The sequence below is a fragment of the Symphalangus syndactylus genome, chromosome 12 (assembly GCF_028878055.3).
Source record: "Symphalangus syndactylus isolate Jambi chromosome 12, NHGRI_mSymSyn1-v2.1_pri, whole genome shotgun sequence".
In the NCBI taxonomy this organism is placed as follows: domain Eukaryota; kingdom Metazoa; phylum Chordata; class Mammalia; order Primates; family Hylobatidae; genus Symphalangus; species Symphalangus syndactylus.
In genome coordinates this window covers 39657398-39677386 of record NC_072441.2, presented here as the reverse complement: position 1 = coordinate 39677386, position 19989 = coordinate 39657398, and the positions used below count along the sequence as shown (strand labels likewise).

Genomic DNA, 19989 nt, shown 5'->3' with positions numbered 1-19989 from the left:
TCTGTTACATCAACTTAGTGGTGCTGTTGGTGCTATTATATTTTGATCTTATATCCACTTTAACAAATGTAGATGATTCTCATAGGGTTTCTTTAGGTAAATAATATTGCCTCCCCTTATTTGCTTCTCTGAATTACTACATTGATTAGAACTTCTACTATAGCAGTGAATAGAAGTCATGATGAAGAAAACCTTGTCTTGTGGGCCTGTCTTTAGTGAAAATGCTTCTAATGCTTATAATGTCAAGTGTTGTTTACAGTTGTTTTTTAGATATACCATTTATTTGTTTAAAGAAATTTCTTTTCATTCTTAAATGAGAGTTTTGACCAAGAGTAGATGTTGAATTTTATCAAATCCTTTTACAACATTTGTTTAGATAATCACATGCTTTCTCTCCTTTGTTTGTAAATATAAGAAAATTCATTCGTAGATTTCCAAAAGTTGAATCAACCATGAGTTCCTAGGATAAATCTTGCTTACATATAATTATATTATTATTTTAATGCAAACGGATTTGATTTTTTAACATTTTAAGAGTTTTATTTTAGCTTATTGAATTTAGTTTACCTTAAAAGTTTTGCATTTGTGTTTGTAAGCAAAGTAGGCCTATTTCTTCATTCCATCGTTCTTCATTCCATCTTTTTTTAATGTATACTATCATTAATTGGATTTAGGCATAAGTGTTAAGCAAGTCATATAAAATGGGTTGGTAAATTTTTCATATTTTTCTGTGCTCTGTAACAGTATGGAACACAGATACTGTGTCTGTTCTCCAAAGGTTTTATAAAACTTGCTATTAAAACAATCTGAGCTGAATGTTACTTTATTAGCAGTAGATCTTTGGCTTTGTTTTCAAATTTTCTATCTTCTAGAATAAATTTTTGAAATTTTTTCTCAAAAATTATCAATTTCAACTAGATTTTCATATTTAGTAAGTGAAACTTGAAATTGCTATTTTCTTATAATTAATTTTTTCCTGTGGTTATGTCCTTCTTGTTTCTAATGTTGTTTTATCATGTCTACTCTTTGCCGTGATCAGATTTGCCAAATATTTTGCTCTTTTATTAGTCAGTTCAAAGTGTCTACTTTGTTTTTCACTCAACTTTTTAAAATGGTTTTCTGATTCACTGCTTTAATATTAATCTCTTTGTGAATTAAATGTCTGGCCCATTTATTTAATTTATTTAATCAATGCATTATGAAGCTACCTGTTCCCTTTTGAGTGCCACTTTGGCTATATTCCCTTATTTTTATGTTGGTGTTTTTACCATCATTTACTTATAAATAGCTTGCAACTTCAGATTTTATTTTCTCCTGAACAAGAGTTATCTTAAAGGATCTTTCTTTTTAAGTAGATTTTTAATTTTTATTGCTCATTTTTAATTACATTTCATTATAGCCAGAGGATGTGACCTATATGATTTCTGCTTTGAGGAAATTTACTAAAATTTTCTTTGAGGCCTACTATACACAAGTTTTGTCAAAAGATTCCTTTTTCTCTCTTCTTTTCTTTCTTTTCCTTTTTTGGGGCTAAGAAACAGTCCTAAGTATTTCTGTTAAATCATGTTGTTAGCTAAGCTACTTAAATCCTTATAGCTTTCTTACTGTTTTTGTTCTTGCTATTTGAGTCATTGGTTTCTGAAAACAGATTTTGAGATCTGCTCATCATATTTTCTCTCCACTTATTTTTGGGAGGTGAAATATTTTGCATATATATTTTAGGTACATTAAGGTTCATTTTTTTCTTTTATGAATTGCATATTTTATTTCTTGTTATGTTGGCTCTAGAGTCACTTGGAGTCAGCAGCAGCCTTTAGCATTGCCTGCTTTTTGGGCAACAGTTTCCACACTCATTCACTTATCTTCTAGGCAAATGCTATCATCAGTTACCCAGCACAAGTAGAATAGGAATACCTGACTCCTTTCCCCAGTTAGTCACCTGAATCTATCCTGCCCCTTCAATGTCTTGATTTCAGCATTTGAAATTTCCTTGAGACTACTTGCACATCTGCAACAATTTTTTTCTTTGCACATTTTCAGCCCTAATTTTCTGTCTCAAATTACAAAATTTTGGTCCACTGATGATGTTTACTTATTTTCCAGTGTTGTTATTACAAATAAATACCTTTCTTTTCTCTCTCTCTTTTTTGTTGGATGGAACTATTGAAACAAGCATATGTCATTCAGCCATCTTGAGCTAATGAATACTGAGTAGTTACATTCTATTCTAGATTATTCACCTAAGTAATGGCTGAATTCTTATTGATATTTTAAAATTAATTTTGTGCAATTCCTTTTTTAGACTGAAACTTGTTCTTATCTGAATGAGTCTAAATTTACTGATCAATGGTTAATAGTTGCAATGTGAACATTTTTAGAGCTGGGACTTTAAAGAAATCATCAAATATAGTGAAGCAGTATGATTAAATGGGAAATACTGTATATGCAGAATCAAGAGACTTAGTTCTAGTATGATATTTGGCAAGTCACATACCTATTCTGTGCCTTAATTTTCTCATCTTCTATTTGTTTTGAGACTCAAATAGGAGAGTCAATATGGACTCTTTTTGCTAATATGAAATATAGGACTTTTTCAGGTTTTTTTTTTTTTTTTTTTTTTTACTTTTTCAATTGTCTGAGCAATCTATTCAGTAGGCTAAGGGCATTTGCCGATCAGTCTTTGACTTACATGGTTTCACCATCTATAAAATATTGATAATAAGAGTAATCATAGGGTAACTATTATATGTAAGTTGTCAACCATTTCCCTTTTAATAACTTTGACCAGGACTAAAACCATATTCATCAAAGCATCTGAAACTAACAATGAGTATGGAGTTCTGGATCCCGTAGTGACAAAGTCAAAAACTCCCAGGTTGCACTCTCTAATATTCGGTGACCCACATCTGGCACAAACTTTGACAGACGTAAATCACATTTCCAATAATTTGTTAGGGACCAGCAGGATTCTGACAACTGAAAGTATTTTTTTAATATGATTAAGGATGTTTATATCAGAAGTAAACCAAAAAGACATTTGTTGCGGAACTTTTGTGTTTCAGAAAAAAAAAAATAGACAAAAGTTGGGGGGTTATTTTTTGCTTTCCTGTTTCAAACTAGGTAAATTTCAACCATGAAAAATCTAAAGGTAACAATTTAAACAATAGGAGTACAAGTCTAATGATTTAAACAATTCTTTACTTTCTCTTTCTCACTAATATTTACTTTGATTTTTAGGGACATTTAGGATTGATGGGACCTGATGGAGAACCAGGAATTCCAGGGTACAGGGTAAGTATTTATAATTGAAAAAAATATATTCACATGAAAACATTTTTATTAAAGATGATATCCCAAGTATGCAAATTAAGATGAAATCTCTCTGATAAAACTTTCTAACATATTTAGGCCTCATCCTCCTAGACAGTGAATCCTGTTTTTCCTTTCAGAATAATGCAATATCTAATATCTAGGTAGAGCATGTATAAATGTCTACTTGTCCTTTTGTAGGGCCATCAGGGTCAACCAGGACCCTCTGGATTGCCAGGACCTAAAGGAGAAAAGGTTTGTGTATATATTGGCTTTTTAATCTTAAAGTTAAACATTGAGTTCATGAATTATTCCTGGAAGACTGCATGGAAAAATTTTCAAGGAATAAAAGAAGCACTTTTAAAGTTGAAAATTTTACTAATTCTGGAAGAAAAAAATAATATCAAGAAGCTAAAATTTAAATAAATTATTAAAGTATCTTCCATGGGTTGTTTCAAGACTGAGCTGAAATCATATATGTGAAAATATTTGTAGAGCTTTGTAAGAGTAAAATTAATTATTTAAAGAAATTGTAAGGCTCTAGATTAAATGATTAATTATAGTACATTTATATTAGAGTCTTTGGGGCAGGAGAGTCAGGATCAAGTGATCTTGACTGTTGCCCAGGTTGGACTCAAACCAAGCAAGCAATCCTCTCACCCCAGGATCCTAAGTAGCAGGCACAACAGGTGTGTACCACCGCACCTGGCTCATTTATATTAAAGATTAAAATTCTTTGATGATTTAGGAATAACTATAGCAGTATTCTTAATTTATGATATCATTGAAACCTGACACTTTAAGAAAATTCCTGAGCTGCTTCTTATATATTTAAAGGAGATTGATACTTCCAGGAAGAACCCTGTACAAATTATAACTCTGTATAAAACATCATAGGCTTAGTTTCTTACATCTAAGCTTTCCACTTAAAAAAGATAACATCAAACTGCATTTTCTAATGTACTTAAAAATAATAGGTTGTGTATTTTTGATGTTTATTTTATTTATTGAGTTTTGTTTATAAATCATTATTTCATTTTAGGGCTACCCAGGAGAAGATAGCACAGTCCTAGGACCACCTGGGCCTCGAGGTGAACCAGTAGGTCTTTTTCTGAAATAATTCTGATTATTCAAGATAAAATACAATTATATAGTAGATTCACAACACCAGTTAAATCTTTTCAAGGAGTTTTCTTTTGTTAGTTTTATAACATGGTTTAATAGGAAGGTGATATTTATGGTCACAAAATTTAAATGATATTAAAGTCTTTAATATGAAAAATATGCAGGTCATATTTTAGCATAATATATAGGGTTAATATAGTGACTTCCCAAATCTAACTTTCTGCATTGAAGGCATGATAACAACTTTTACAAAGATTGTCAGAAAACTTATACACTGTAGACATTTTAGGATACATATTTCTGTAACTATCACATTCAGATTTATTTCTAAATATTAAAAAAAATCTTATCTATATACTTCTTATAGCAGTTTACACACAGTTGCCAAGTGATTTCAAAACCCCTCTAACGAGTTATTAGAACCAATAACCTTTAAAGATTACTGATGTATAGCCTTCTTATTAAACATTTTAAGGGTTAACTATACCCATGGTTTCTAAAAAGTAGCTATTATGTCTTTATCTGAATAACTGTCTCTGTGTTCCTGTTTGACTAAAGCAATGTCTAAAGACCATATGTAAATTAAATGGATTAAATGAAAATTTTTAGTTCATAGAAGTAAATATCATATAATTGGCTGTAGTTTCCATTTCTCACATAGTATTATATAGAGTAAAACAATCTTAAGACACAAGGATCAGAAATAGTCACTCCTGACATTTTGACCTGGCTCTTTGGAGATGGTTGAAAGTTATACTTTGTTTTAGAAATAGACAAGAAAGATTCTAATTTTTCTAATTAAATCAAGCCATCTCATATAGAGGCAATAAGTATATAGGTATCTAAAGTAATATGTAAGTTTCTTTATCAAATAATATTCTAGTCTCTCTAAACCACTAAGTGAGGGAAATATATAGAAATAATGTAAAAATCTTAAAGCAAATGGAAAAAACTTGGCAAAAGGAGTATAGTAGTGGTTGTTTTTCCCAGATTTAGGTATGCTAGGATCAAAGAATGTCACCTAAAATGTAATAAATATATTAAAAGACTAGTATAACAATAGTAGTTTTATCCAGTAGACACGGGACAGGCATGAAACTTAAACCACAAAGATTCTAAATAATTAAAGCAGAGTCAGAGATTATAGTGTCAACATTATGTCTCTTACTTTTGTCCACATAAGAGTAAATTAAAATTTGTCAATTAATGCTCTATAATAAACCCTATGCTTTTCCAATTAATTTCAATTTAAGTTTTTGTTCAGATGGTAGGTCCCAGTGGGTAGGTACCCAGATATTTCTATTTCATTTTATAGTAGATAATTTGATGACTTATTACATTAAAGATTTTCTATTAGAAATGTTCAGGAAAAGTAAGTCTGAGTTTATTAGATAATTTTTGGCTCAGGGATTAAAATTAATAAGTGTAATTTTTTTAGGTTAATTTATGTCTTGAGAATTAAACATTTCACAATAGACTTTTATTCTGAGAATGTGTCTCCCTCTGTTGCCCAGGCTGGAGTGCTGGCTCACTGCAGCCTCAAACACCTGGGCTAAGTGATCCTCTCACCTCCCAAGTAGCTGGGACTGCAGGCTCGTGCCACCAGGGCCAGCTAATTTTTATTTATTATTTTTTAATTTTTTTTAGAGACAGGGTCTCACTCTGTTGCCTAGGCTGGTCTCAAACCCTTGAGCTCAAGCGATCCTCCTATCTCAGCCTCCCAAAGTGCTGGGATTACAGGCATGAGCTACCACACCCAGCCAACAGTAGACTTTCTCATGAAGAATGGTAAAGTAGGATTTACTATTTAAATCGCTTTTAAAAGATCACTTAAATATAATCTTTTGTAATTAATGGAATTATGTACTGAACTGTCCTGCTTAAATCTTTTTCAATCATTTTAACACTTAGTAAAAATGTAAGTTATTTAGGCATCATTTATAACATACTGTACTAATTGAAACATTTTGTTGTTTTGTTGTTGCTGTTGCTGTTGTTGTTGTTGTTTGAGACAGGGTCTCACTCTGTTGCCCAGGCTGGAGAGCAGTGGTGCAAACATGACTCACTGCAGCCTCGACCTCCTGGGCTCAAGTGATCTCCCTGCTTCAGCTCCCAAGTAGCTGGGACTATGGTCACATACCACCATGCCTAGCTAATTTTTAAATTATTTGTAGAGACAGGGTCTCACTTTATTGTCCAGGCTGGTCTCGAACTCCTGGGCTCAAGGGATCCTCCTGCCTCAGCCTCCCAAAGTGCTGGGACTACAGGTGTGAGCCACCACACTTGGTGAAAATATTCATATTTTTAATTGGGCTGTATTTTTCAATGTTTTTCCTAGTAGAATCATTATGAGATTCTCTTTATATAATTCACTAGTTGGTGTATTTTGATGTTGTTCTTGGTATCATTGAAATTCAATATTTTGAAATTAATGGAACTAAACAAATCATATATTTGGTTTTATATTTTTGATAAAAGAACAAACAACACTAATCTTAACACCTGCATTCGCATATACTTTGATACAGCTGTAAAACTGATTGTTTTGTGTGTGGTCTCTGTAGGGTCCAGTGGGGGAACAAGGAGAGAGAGGAGAGCCTGGAGCAGAGGGATATAAGGTAATTGCAAGTTATACCCCTTACTTCTGAATTTAAATAGGATTCTCTGTGTTTCTGTTCCATTTTGAGTAAAAATAAGCATTATTGAGATAATTAGTAATGTCTTATGTTTTTAATCCTAGAAGAAACGTCTTTCTACTTTCTGTTCCTCCTTCCTAGAATTATCTTTGTCTTTTCTTACTTCTACTTTTTCTCATCATTCAGATCTCAACTGAAATGTTACCTCCTGAGAGGCCTTCTCCAACTGCCCTATCTAAAATAGATCTAGAACAATCACTCTGGACCATAATACTCGATTTCCTTCATGACATTTTATGCTATATTATCTTGTCACCTTTTAAATATATTTATTTCTTTGTTTATTGTTTGTCTTCCCCCACCAAAATGTAGGATCCATGAGAATAAAATCTTGTCTCTCGTTTTCATCAATATACCCCCAATTTCTAGAACACAAAGTTCCTGGTATATAGTAGGAATTCAATAAAGAGGTGTCAAGTAGGTGGCTAAATACCTTTATATTCTCAAGGCTTCAGTCAATTCTTACCCTCTTCCATTCCTGAGAGGGATATTATATGACCAACTTAGGTAAAATTAGACTGTGTGTAGAATGTATTCAGTGTCGTTTTTTAGAATCACATTTGTTTTGAGGATGTTCTGTATTCCTGCCTTATATCTCTTCCCTCTCTATTTACATTGTCAGTTGCTTTACAGAGTTAGAGGTTGTCTCCTAACTGTCTCCCTATAGTTCCTGTCTTATTCCTTTGCTCACAGCATTCTCTATTTGCCTATAATATTATGTAATCTTTGCTTACATAAATCCTTTATAATTTCACTCAAATTCCCTTTTCCCCTGACCCACTAATGGTAATCTTGCTCTCTCCTGTAGTCTTGTAATAATATTATTTATTTAAGTCATTCAACACAAACATTTTACCATCTTCTGTTGCTATTCTTTTTTTGCTAATTTTGCTAATTATTTTTAATGTGTGGGTGTCTTAGCTCCCCCACTTGGCATATGTCTTCTTTCTTTCTTGTGCAATGTCTAGTTCTAATCCCTGTATATAGATAATAAGCTTTTAATAATTAGTTGATGGGTTAATCAATCTGATACATCTCTGTCAAGATGAAATTTCTGTGGTCATGTCTGAAATGCAGAATTATATTACCTGAACTAAATGGACAAGATGATAGATAGATAAGTATCATTAATAAGTTGATTTTTCTCAAGCCAGAGGAATCTGAAAAATTAACTTTCATTCCCTAAAACTCTCTTTGAAGCAGATGTTGAGAATAGTTCTAAATGTTTGTGAAATTGTTGTGATTACCATTTTTTTTCTGTTTTCAAAGAAACACTTTTAGCAGGTTATATGTGTTCTGTTTCCAATTTACATAACATTTATATCTACAAGTGTTTCCTAACCCAAGGAATTGAGTGGATTTATTTGAAATTTACTTTTCTCTGAATTGAGAAGCCAACCCAACTGCTTCCAGCATAATTTGAGAAGCCTCTTAAAGTTCCTCAGCTTTTTCTGTGCATGACTTCTTCACACAGTCTCAGGAAAACCAGGTTCTTGCAGTATCTCATTTTGGCCTCTACCAACTATGGAACATTCATTAGCTAAATCAGTATATTTACCAGCAAATGAGCAGTTAACTATTCGCTTGGAAGGAGACAAGAATCTCCTCACTTGGCTAGCCAAAGAAAAGCCCTGCCGGTGTTTTCTGGACAATCAGTCATTCACTTTTCCCTAGGTTCACTGTCTAATCTACTTCTCCTTCGCCTTCCTTGTATACCCCTGATTAAGTTTTCAACGGTAGATGTTGTATAAACTAGTTTGATTCATGTCTTCCTTTCTGTCTTATTTCTTCCTGAGTCCTTAGGCTTTAGGGATCATTTTATTTATTGATGATTCTATGCTAAACAGTTAGCCATCTTGTGCCAGACAACCATGCTACTTTTATTGCTTAGCTCAGAATCATGAAATATCCACCTTTCTCCCTCGCCAAGTTTTCTCCTAGCACAAGTTTGACTTATACAGAGGAACCATGCTTTATTTAGAATTAGGTTATCTTATTATAGCTTCAGGTGATATTTTTAAATGTTTGTTTTTCCATATGGATATTGTATATGCTATGATTTCACTCTGCTAAACTGATGGTTAGCATTATCACCAAGCTTCTTTATTAGGATAAAATACATGTAACATAAAATTTACCATTTTAACCATTTTAAACTTTACAATTCAGTGACATTTAGTACATTCACATTGTTGTGGGCAGGGGAGGAAAAATATCTTTTCCTCTACTCTTCTGAATTCATGGCTGGGGACCCTGTAACAAAAGGCAGATTAACAAGAGAAAAGCATACAGATTAATTTCATATAAGTTGTACGTAACATGGGAGCCTTCATAAAGAAATAAAGCTCCAAAGAAACAGTTAAACCTGAATGCTTTTATGCTAGGTTTGATGAGGAAGTCTTAGAAGAATGTGATAGGCCAAAGGTATGGGTTAAGATTAGTAAACTGGGGAAAACTTAGCAAGGACTGTTCATTCAGATTATTCTCTGTGTCCCTTCGTTTTTGGAGATAAGGATGCTCCTTTCCTCCAGGTATAGGGAGGGCACCTCTCACATGTGTCTTATGACCTGCATCAAAGGAAGGTAAGAAAGTCCTTTCTGCACGTGCCATTCCTCAGATTGCTTCAGCTTAAAATATTCAATATTCCGAGATGCCATATTTTGGGGTAGTGTGTCTTGAACACCATCATATGCAACCATCACCATTGTCTAGTTCCAAACATTTTCAACACTTCCAAAAGGAAGCCCCATACCCATTAGGCAGTCACTCCCTATTCCCCCAAGCCCCTGGAAACCTTTTTCTTTTTGTCTCTGGATTTGTGTATTCTGGATATTTCATATAAATAGAATTGTACAACATATAGCCTTTTGTGTCTGGCTTCTTTCATTTAGCACAACGTTTTAAAAGTTCATCCATGTTATAAAATATATCAACATTTTATTGTCTTTATGACTGAATAATCACCTGGCTTTTAAAAAACATGTTTATAGTCACAAACATCTTTGACCAAAGTCAAGGGTCCTGCTCATTATTATTAGCGAATACTTAGTTGTACTGACACACTTTATGTGTTATGTATGATAATATTTCTAAAAACTGTGTCTCTGGGCTGGGTGCAGTGGCTCACACCTGTAATCCCAGCACTTTGGGAGGCCAAGGTGGGCAGATCACGAGGTCAGGAGATCGAGACCATCCTGCCCAACATGGTGAAACCCCATCTCTACTAAAATACAAAAAATTGTCTGGGTATGATGGCACATGCCTGTAATCCCAGCTACTCAGGAGGCTGAGACAGGAGAATCACTTGAACCCGGGAAGCAGAGGCAGAGGTTGCAGTGAGCCAAGATCATGCCACTGCACTCCAGCCTGGCAACAGAGCAAGACTCCATCTAAAAAAAAAAAAAAAAAATGTGTCTCTGGTCATTAAGCTTGTATTTGAGTGTCTGCCATGGGCCAGGAGAAGAGCTAGGGGCTGTGGATATTACATTGGACATCCCAGACACAATCTCTGCCCCCATGGACATCATATATATATATATATATAAAAAACATGGAGAATAAGAACACTTAATCAGTATAAAAATAGACATAGTGAATTTTAGCTATAAAATATGTAGAGCTATTTCATGTTATTTCATAAAAGGAAAAACAATTATAGCTGTCGTCCTGCAAACTAAAACTATACATCACTTGAGAGCCAGAGGACATGGAGGGAATAAATGTATTATCCTGGCAACGGCCACTTTTTAAAGGTATAAATGGAAACATAAATAGCCAAGATTAACTCAAGCTAAACTTAGGAGAGATGAAGTCCTAGAAATACTTTGAATAAATTATGTTGCATCTCAAAGTTCTTTTTGCCGTGGGTGGCGGGGGGTGGGGTTGGCAATGGTCATAGAATTTTTACACACAATGAAATAACTAAATCCCAACTTGGCCTTCACTCCTTAGCATCAGACATACATATCTAAATAGCTATTGGACATCATCACAGGCACCTCAAACTCAGTAAGTGCCAAACCATAGTACCTCATCCTTTCCAAATTTGATCTGATCTTCCTCTTGTTATGTCCTCAATTCAGTGAATAGTATCACCAGCCATTCAGATGTCTAAGCCAGTAGATGAATCCTCTGTCTCTCTCTCTCTCTCTCCCCCCGTCTCTTTCTCTCTCTGTCTGTCTGTCTCTCTCTCAATCCCTCTCTCTCTCACTCACTCTATCTCTATGAATCTCTTTTTCTTCCCCATACCCCTACTCATCTCTCACAGTCAGCCACTTCTTTTGATTCTTAAATGTTTCTGGAATCTAGCTACTTTGTCGTACTTTAGTTCAGGCTCTCATCATTTTTTGCCAAAATTATTTCAATAGCTTCCCAACTAGACTCCCTGTCTCCAGTCATAGCCCTCTCAGATCCATTTTCTATCTAACATGTTCTGTCAGATGCATCCCTTTATTTCCCATGCTATTGCCTCTGCCAGAATGTCCTCACTTTACTGCCCGGAACACTCATTCTTCAAGATTGAACTTATCACTTCCCTTATAAAATCTTCTAGAAGTTCCTTTGGCCATTCAACTCATCCCACCACTAATATTATCTGACAAATCCCGTCACTTTCCATAACCTCTCCTGCATAATTTTGTAGTAACATTTTCTATGGCACATTTAATTTTTACCATTACAGAAAAATGGTCGTAGTCAATTTTTGGAGTGATAGACCAAAGTAATTGTAACGAAACTCTTAGAATGTAGGTTTGTCTTGGTGAGATTTACATTCATACTTCACAAAGCCAGGAGAGGCAGTTGGCTATTCTATGATCACTCTGAAAATATTTCTGTAGAATTACATACAGGGATGGTGGAAAAGCCATAATTTGGCATGACAGTTTGGTGTTTTGTAGTTTGCTCATATTCTCACTCTCACTTCACCTCCAGCTTTTCACCAGCCACTTCTTTCCTGCATCCTGTTTGATAAGTGACCTTCAAGTAGTCATATTTACTTGTACCACACTCCGTCTTGATTGACCAGATTCTGTTAATTGCTGGCTCTGCTCATGTTTTGCTAAGGGTCATGTGTGATCATGGTTTTTCCATTAGTGTGGCCATGGGCTATATAGAAGCTCTCCAGACTAGCCTTTCTCTCTTGCCACTGTTCACTTCCTTAAACAGGTATCATTTTCTGTATCAGGAAGTTGAAACTTAAACTATAAACATTTGCCTCAGAATGCAAACAAAGAAGCCTTCAACTGACTTTTCTGTAAGAATAAATATTGTTAGCCTATGTATGCAGTCTCATCTTCTAGCCCAGGAGATGGGACTGATAACTCTTTCCTAAGGCATTCTTTCTGTAATGTATAGAAAATAGGAAGAAAGAAATCTGATTGAGTAGGAAAAGGGATAAAAGAGATTACACGCAGAATTCTTCCTGCATAACTCTCATCTGACATGCTTCTGGGTTGTTGCTAGTTTCTATTTACACACTTGAAAAGGGAAATGTGGTAGGTCAGCATTCCTTCTTAGGAGAACTAAGGTGATGACAGATTGCCGAATGTCAGAGTCATGTGGTGTTTCTTGGTATTATAGTAATATCTCCCAGTAACTGCTCCGAGTCTTCAGCCCAGTAAATCTACCGTCCAAATAGTTGTGAACTTAGTTTGTAAAAATAGAGACCATAGTACACTTTCAGAGGAGGAAGAGGTTGAAAAAGAAATGTATTCTCAAACTCCGTTCCTTTGGTTATTGATTATATTAGTTTCCTGAGGCTGCTATAACAAATTACCACAAAATGGGTGGCTTGCAACAATAGATATGTAATTTTCTCAGTTCTAGAGACCAGAAATCCAAAATCGAGGGATCAACAGGGCCACACTCCCTCTAGAGGCTCTAGGGCCACACGCCTGCCTCCTCCAGTTTCTGGTGGCTGTTAGCATTCCTATGACTGCATCTCTCCAATCTCTGCCTCTGTCTTCACCTGGCCTTCTCCTCTGTTGTCTGTGTCAGTCTACCTCTGTGTCACTTATGCTCTTTAGTGGATTTAGGGCCCACATGGATAATCCAGGATAATCTTATCTTGAGATCCTTAACTTAGTGACATCTGCAAAGACCCTTTTTCCAAACAAGATCACATTCATGGGTTCTGGGGATTAGGACATAGACAAACATTTGGGAGGCCACCATTCAACCTGCTACATTAATTCACATTAAAAAAAAAAGGAAAGAAAACCCTAACTTGTTTTCAGTCACCATTATATCCAATAGCTATTATGTTCTTTTCTATTTCCAAGAAGAATCATAATCTCTATGACATTTAAGTTGAGCTTTGCAACACTTGGCCACCATTTTAAGTGATAGTATCCTATTCTCTTAAGTCACATGTCTCTACTTACTCTAATAATGTAATCTTTTCTATTTCTAGGGCCACGTGGGTGTACCAGGACTAAGAGGTGCCACTGGACAACAAGGACCCCCAGTATGTTTTGAAAGCATTATTTCTAAAAATTAACATTAATATAACTTATTTGGTCTTTGCCTCATATGTGATTTTTATTTTGGTTTCTACTAAAGGGTGAACCAGGTGACCAGGGTGAACAAGGACTAAAAGGAGAGAGAGGATCTGAAGTAAGTTGAAATTATTTAAGACAATTTAAGATTTATTGTTAGCAATTTTAGAATGCAGGAGCACAAGGAGTTACTATTTATTGTAATTCAAATTATCATTTATCACTGTAGAATATGGATCACTATGGGCCTCTAAATAGGGTGTTTTTCAATAATTGTGCTAATACAAAATTATTGATTGAGTCATTTGTTTTGACTATTATCCAAATTTTTCTTTTCCAGAAGCCTATTCTAGGTTTGTGAAAATTGCCTCAGTTGTCTCAAATTAATAGTATGTTCTTGAGGTTTCAAACAGAAATACCAACAAACCTTAAAACTAATATTATAAGGTAAAAAAACATATCAGTCAAACCTATATAATTGTTGTAGAAAGCATTACAGAAAAAATTATTAAATGATAATTGTTAAAGCATGGTAAGGAAGACTTTGTTCATGACTATTACAATAGGTATAGTGACCACTGCAATGGGATTTTGCAATGGGGAAGAGAGATTGGACTCAACACCAAATATAGCATGCGCAAGTAAGAATTTATAACAAAGGAGCAGATTGAGTATGAGTGAATGGAAAATTACTTAAGAGGAAACACCAGGGGCCAGGGGAATTTTGGTTAAACTGACCTAACAAGAATTTTGCTGAAGACAGGCCAAGGTGATCAGACATCAACTGTGGGATAATCAGACATCAACTGGGGGATGGTAGAGGATGAGGAACCCAGTTAGATATCAAGTATCAAGGGTGATCAGATATCAAGGGTGAAGGTTCTTGCTAAACCAACTTGGCAGGGTTCGTTGCTAAAACTGGATTTTACAAGGAAGTACACGGAGGGCCTAGAAGGTTCAGGATCCTGACTAAAGTTCGACCAAGCAAAGAATCATTGTCAGAGGATAAGAGATAAAAAAGTAGTTTGACTATGTGACACAGGCTCATAATTGGTTTGAAAGTTGTTTTTTCATAGGCAAATCAAATATTTATCAAGCAAACTAAAAATCTGTTGGTTTACTGAATTTAGTCTTCTCTTTCCATGTGGCCAGATAGACATTGCCTCAACCTTAAATAGCAAGCAACTTTGTCATTTGCACCTTCAATTCATTGCTGCGCTGTTTTTCAGGCATTCTGACTTCACATGCTATTGATTTCAAATTAAATTCTTAAGAAAATGCACTACACTGTTAATAATAAATTAGATGAGAATGGATAAAAAGTAATGAATTTGAGATTGTGTTTCTCCTGATTTGTTAAGCAGCCTTCACCCATACTTGTGTTTTCCACTTATGGGAGTAAGTAATAAAATGGAGTTGAATCAGATATGTTAAATAGGCATTCACTTACCTAGAACCCATTTTGTATAGTCTTGGCATCTATTCAGTAACTTTCTGTTAGGTTCCCCAATAAATAATATTAATAAATAAAAATATCATATCGAAGATAAGCCTAAACAAGAAAAAAAGCAGAGAAAGAAGATAGTTAAGTCATTCACTTAGAATTTTTAATACTCAAATTGGAAAAAGTCATAGAAAACATTGGGAACCTAGAATACTGCTACTGCTGTCATGCGACTTCCTTATATTTGCAATAAGTGCCTAAGAATGCAAGTTCTGTCCAACATTTGATCCTAGAATGTCTACTTTTTTACAATTAATATTTTCATATTTACAGGCTTTCTTTTTCCATCTTGAGAGATCTCAGGAGTAAGACATTTTCTGATGCTTATTAGTATATGTTAAGATTAGGCTAATGAATATCAAATACTCTTACTAGTCAACTGCCTCTCTAGCCTACATGGTCAACAATCCCTGCGTGTTGGAGCTGAAAGGTGCTAAGAAGCCATAGTTTAAATTCTGTATAATCCAGGCAAGCTAATTCTTCCCTGCTTTGGGTAATGCTGGCATACAACCCAAGGGCACATTAAAAAGCCTCTTAGAATTTAAAATAGTATTAATTGCTACAAGAATAATGACTGACTGTGTATTATTCACTAGGGACACCTTCAGTGGCCAGATGGGTCCTGTCCAATTGCTGTCATCTTGTTTTTGCAAAGCTTTAAATTTATTTTTTAGACTTGGAAATGGCCATTTAAAATTATCTGGATAGCCCTCTCAATTTTCAGATAAAGAAATTAAAATCCCAGAGAGATTATGAGTTACCTAAAATCACAGAACTAATTAGCAACAGAAGCAACACTGGAAACTTTATCTCCTAGCTCCTGTTATTATGAAGAAGCCTATTACTTGTAATCTTTTTAAAATTAAGTAAAGTATGATTAATTTAACCTAACCAACCAATTCATTCATTGGGCATAAGACTGTGGGCAGCTATAAAGAAAAATTTAGAGCAAGTCAAAACCAATTGCAGAACCAACATTTTTTAAAAGACTTTTGTAATGCAAATGTGAGTGAACTGTCCTATAATGACTCTCAAAGACCAAGACTCAAGCCAAAATCTTTGTTCTCCCAAAACAAAATTCCAGATTTCAATGAATTGAAATTTCTTCGTTAAAAAAGAAAGAATAATTTTTGCTTAACTCTCTAAGTCTATTTTTGCTTTATAAAGCTGCCTTCTTAAAGAGTGTTAGAACTAGTAAAATATCTAGATAATTGTCCTTCAGCCTCATTTAAACAAACAAAAAACAAGGGTTTGTATTAACATTGCATATTAAAAAATATTTCCCTTATCAAAAGAATTAGACTGCTTTCTCTAGTAGTCTGTGAACCAGCACAGTCCCAATAAACAGAAGCCTTTTAAAATGGATCTGATTTCAAATGGGCCACTATACATATTTTTCAGTGCTGGCCAGGCAAAAAGAAAGCACAATTTTATATGTACTGTAAATCGAATCCATTGACTGCCTTTAACTCCATTCACTCAAATATCCTACATTTGATTTAGAGTTCTCCCCACTCACTCTCTTCTCAAATGGTAGGGAAGGCAGGTGGAAAATAAGTTTAGTCTTCAGTCATCATCTGTTCATACTAGTGTCCCCTGAAATGCACATCATCCCTTTTGGCCCACAGTTGCTATCGTCTCACCATATTGGCATCTACCTTGGCCCTCCTGCCAGAAGTACTTTGACCTATGCTGGCATGTGCAGCTATTTGGTCATCTCAGGTACAAGACCTCCTCAGGCCTCTCACGGCCATTTTCTTCTGTTCTTGGCCACATATAAATAACATTCTCTGCTCCCCACACCATACAGGGTACTTGGAGGACTCAGAAAGACATTCTTAATCCCACTGTCCTAGATATCTCATGCAGAGATTTTTACTCTATATACTTTATGTGGACTTCTCAATGAGGACTTTAGTCTCCCTAGGCATCATCTTTGTGCCCAGATCCCCAAACTTATTTGGGAGCATTAGTGTTTCTAGCCACCCTAAGAAAGACTCAAGGACAGGCCAGGCATGGTGGCTCATGCCTGTAATTCCAGCACTTTGGTAGGCTGGGGCGGGCAGATCACCTGAGGTCAGGAGTTCAAGATCAGCCTGGCCAACATGGTGAAACTCTGTCTCTACTAAAAATACAAAGATTAGCCAGGTGTGGTGGTGCATGCCTGTGATCCCAGCTACTTGGGAGGCTGAGGCAGGAGAATCACTTGAACCTGGCAGGTGGAGGTTGCCGTGAGCCGAGATCATGACACTGTAGTCCAACCTGGGTGACAGAGTGAGACTCTGTCTCAAAAAAAAAAAAAAAAAAGGAAAAGAGAAAGACTCAAGGGTAGGATGAGGGGCAAGGGGCTCTTTTCAGAGATTGCTGTCAGTGTCTAACAGTCCTGCTTCTCTTTTTCTTCTTCTTTTCCCTTTCCCCAACTTGAGGATCTTTATCCCCTTTCATGGGAAAAACTCTTTGTTACATTATTATTATTTTAAATCTGTTCTTTATAGCATAAATTTTATGACTTAAGTCTTTTATAACAAACCTTGATTTTTAACTCAAAGATAGACTTTTAATATTTTAAGAGTCAGGTTTTGTGTTTAAAAAACATGATTTTGAAACTGAAAACATATTTTTTTCAAACTGTTACCCCCACCATGAGTTTCGTTGGACTATTTTGAAATTTGAAAGCCAAGGAAAAGTCTATTTTGAAAAATCGAAAGTATAGAACAGATATATCTCGTTGCATAAAAAGAAATACTGTAAAGGAAAAGACACACTGATTAACATAATTGCATATTATGATTCATATGCTATTTAATAAGTATTATTCAAGATGACTGAAATCACAACTTTTTTCCACTATTTAAAATAGTCTTTGTTTATTTTGCTTTTTTATTGTGTTAGGAAAAACATATTTTACTTATAGGGATCATATGCTCTATAAATGTGTATACTTTAATTAAACCCAGGTCACCAACTATCCCATTTTCTGGTTTCCTCATCTTTAGAAACATTTTGCATTAGTGACTTCTAAGACAAGTACAATAGTTTTCAAAGTTGGAAGTACAACCCATGATCCTTATATCTCTCCATTATCAAATCCTGCAAAAGTTGGATTTTTATCTCTTAGAGAAGATACTCTTTTTCTCTGTGACAACATATACTATTTCTTCATAAAATGTTTAAGCTTGTTTCAAAAAAAGTAACATCTTTTGAAGTTGTTACTTTGTTGTTATTGTTAAACTGAATCTTTAGCACAATTTGTCTTCAAAATTGAATGATTTAACATCCCATTTTAGTGGGATTATCCTGTTTGTGAGAACTTCTGATGATTTCTGAGAAATGTGTCTGGTAATGACAACATGATTCCTTTTCTTATTTGTGAACCAAGTCACTCTTTTCCACATTTTCTTCTTTAAATACTTTTAGAATGTCATCAGAACAATGGCATGATTTGCAAGAGCAAAGTTCCTAACTATTCTGGCAGACCCATTACTGCTGAATCAATTATGATTTAAAACATCTCACACATGGAAAAACAAACAGTTCCGTGGGAAATAAATATCTTTTCATTGAATCACAAGTATGCTCTTCTCTGTTCTTCCAGAGAAGCACATTTTAAGCTATCAGTTCATGTTCCTCTTACCACACTGTAAGTGCCTTGCAAGGAGGAACTTTGCCTTTGTCTTCCAAGCACATAACAGAGTCCCTGATACATGATACTCAATAAATGTTTACTGAATTAAGTAAATATGTAGCATTTTCAAAAGGAGATCAAGGCCCTTCCTGAAAGTAGGGACATTTATTAAATAATCTATTCAGGTCCCTTTTAGAAGTACAATTTAAATTCTTAAGTCATATAATTGAGAGCTACGAGGAAATTACTAGATGATCTTGTCAAAGTTTCTCATTTTCAGATGAAGAAGCTGACTCCCAGGAAAATTAAATGGCAATCCCAATGATATAGAACTAGTTCGTGCTAGTTCTTGCTGCAGCATCCAGGTCTCAGTGTTCTTTTCTGTGGCTTCAGTTTAAGTAAGTTTATTACAGTCAATTGACAACTGTGCTTTCCATCTTTAGGGTAATAAGGGGAAAAAAGGAGCTCCTGGTCCTTCTGGGAAACCTGGGATTCCTGTAAGTAACAGGTCTCTTTCATCTTTCTTGCTTTTCTAAATGGAACTGGCAACTTTAGCAAGCAGAAAAGTTTGGGGCCAATTGTGTCATCATGTTGGATAAATCAGATTGTCTTTAAAAAAAGTTAAACACATGCTGGAGCACAGAGGGAACAAAATATGACCATTAACTCAAAACCAAACTTGCTGTTTAAATATAAGTCCCTGCAGTTCAAGGATGCTATTTTCCTGGTTATGAAGCCCTCCCGGTGGACTCATGCTTCTGACGGTGAACCTCTGAAAAACAGAGAACTTAGAATCGTAACAAAATGAATGGTGACAAAGGCCAGAGATCTTCAAGCATAATTAAAATGACATGAGCTAGATTTTAGAGGACTCAGTCTCTCATTCTCTAGACAAATAAAAAGTCTTAGGGAAAAAAAAATTTAATCTTTTCATCACAAAGATTAACTTTTACCTCACCATCAGTTTCCTCTCCTGGCTAGGCAGATAAGTGTTGACGGGCTCTTTAGCAATGATTTCTACTGGTGTCCCCTAGCCAAGGATTAGATTCCTGCTTTGGGTGACCTGTATTGGCTTGAAACAAAATAGAGAAAATGAATGTAAATTATAAGCACATTCAGATCAGATATCCTTGCATATGAAATTCAGTTGCCCAAGTGTAGAAACAAAATGTTCAGACCTTACTTCAGTCATATAATTATCTGATTCAAAGTGGCAGCTAAATAGCCATAATT

At 34.9% G+C, this 19989-nt stretch overlaps 1 protein-coding gene across 1 annotated transcript in view; it reads left to right on the top strand.

Moving 5' to 3' along the window:
* Positions 1 to 19989, top strand: part of COL24A1 (collagen type XXIV alpha 1 chain) — a 486748-nt gene that overhangs the window by 387334 nt on the left and 79425 nt on the right. Inside the window, exons 42-48 of the mRNA XM_063624268.1 lie at positions 3238 to 3291; positions 3511 to 3564; positions 4352 to 4408; positions 6999 to 7052; positions 13543 to 13596; positions 13692 to 13745; positions 19200 to 19253. Coding sequence (XP_063480338.1) covers positions 3238 to 3291; positions 3511 to 3564; positions 4352 to 4408; positions 6999 to 7052; positions 13543 to 13596; positions 13692 to 13745; positions 19200 to 19253 — 381 coding nt within the window. The remainder of the gene's footprint in view (positions 1 to 3237; positions 3292 to 3510; positions 3565 to 4351; positions 4409 to 6998; positions 7053 to 13542; positions 13597 to 13691; positions 13746 to 19199; positions 19254 to 19989) is intronic.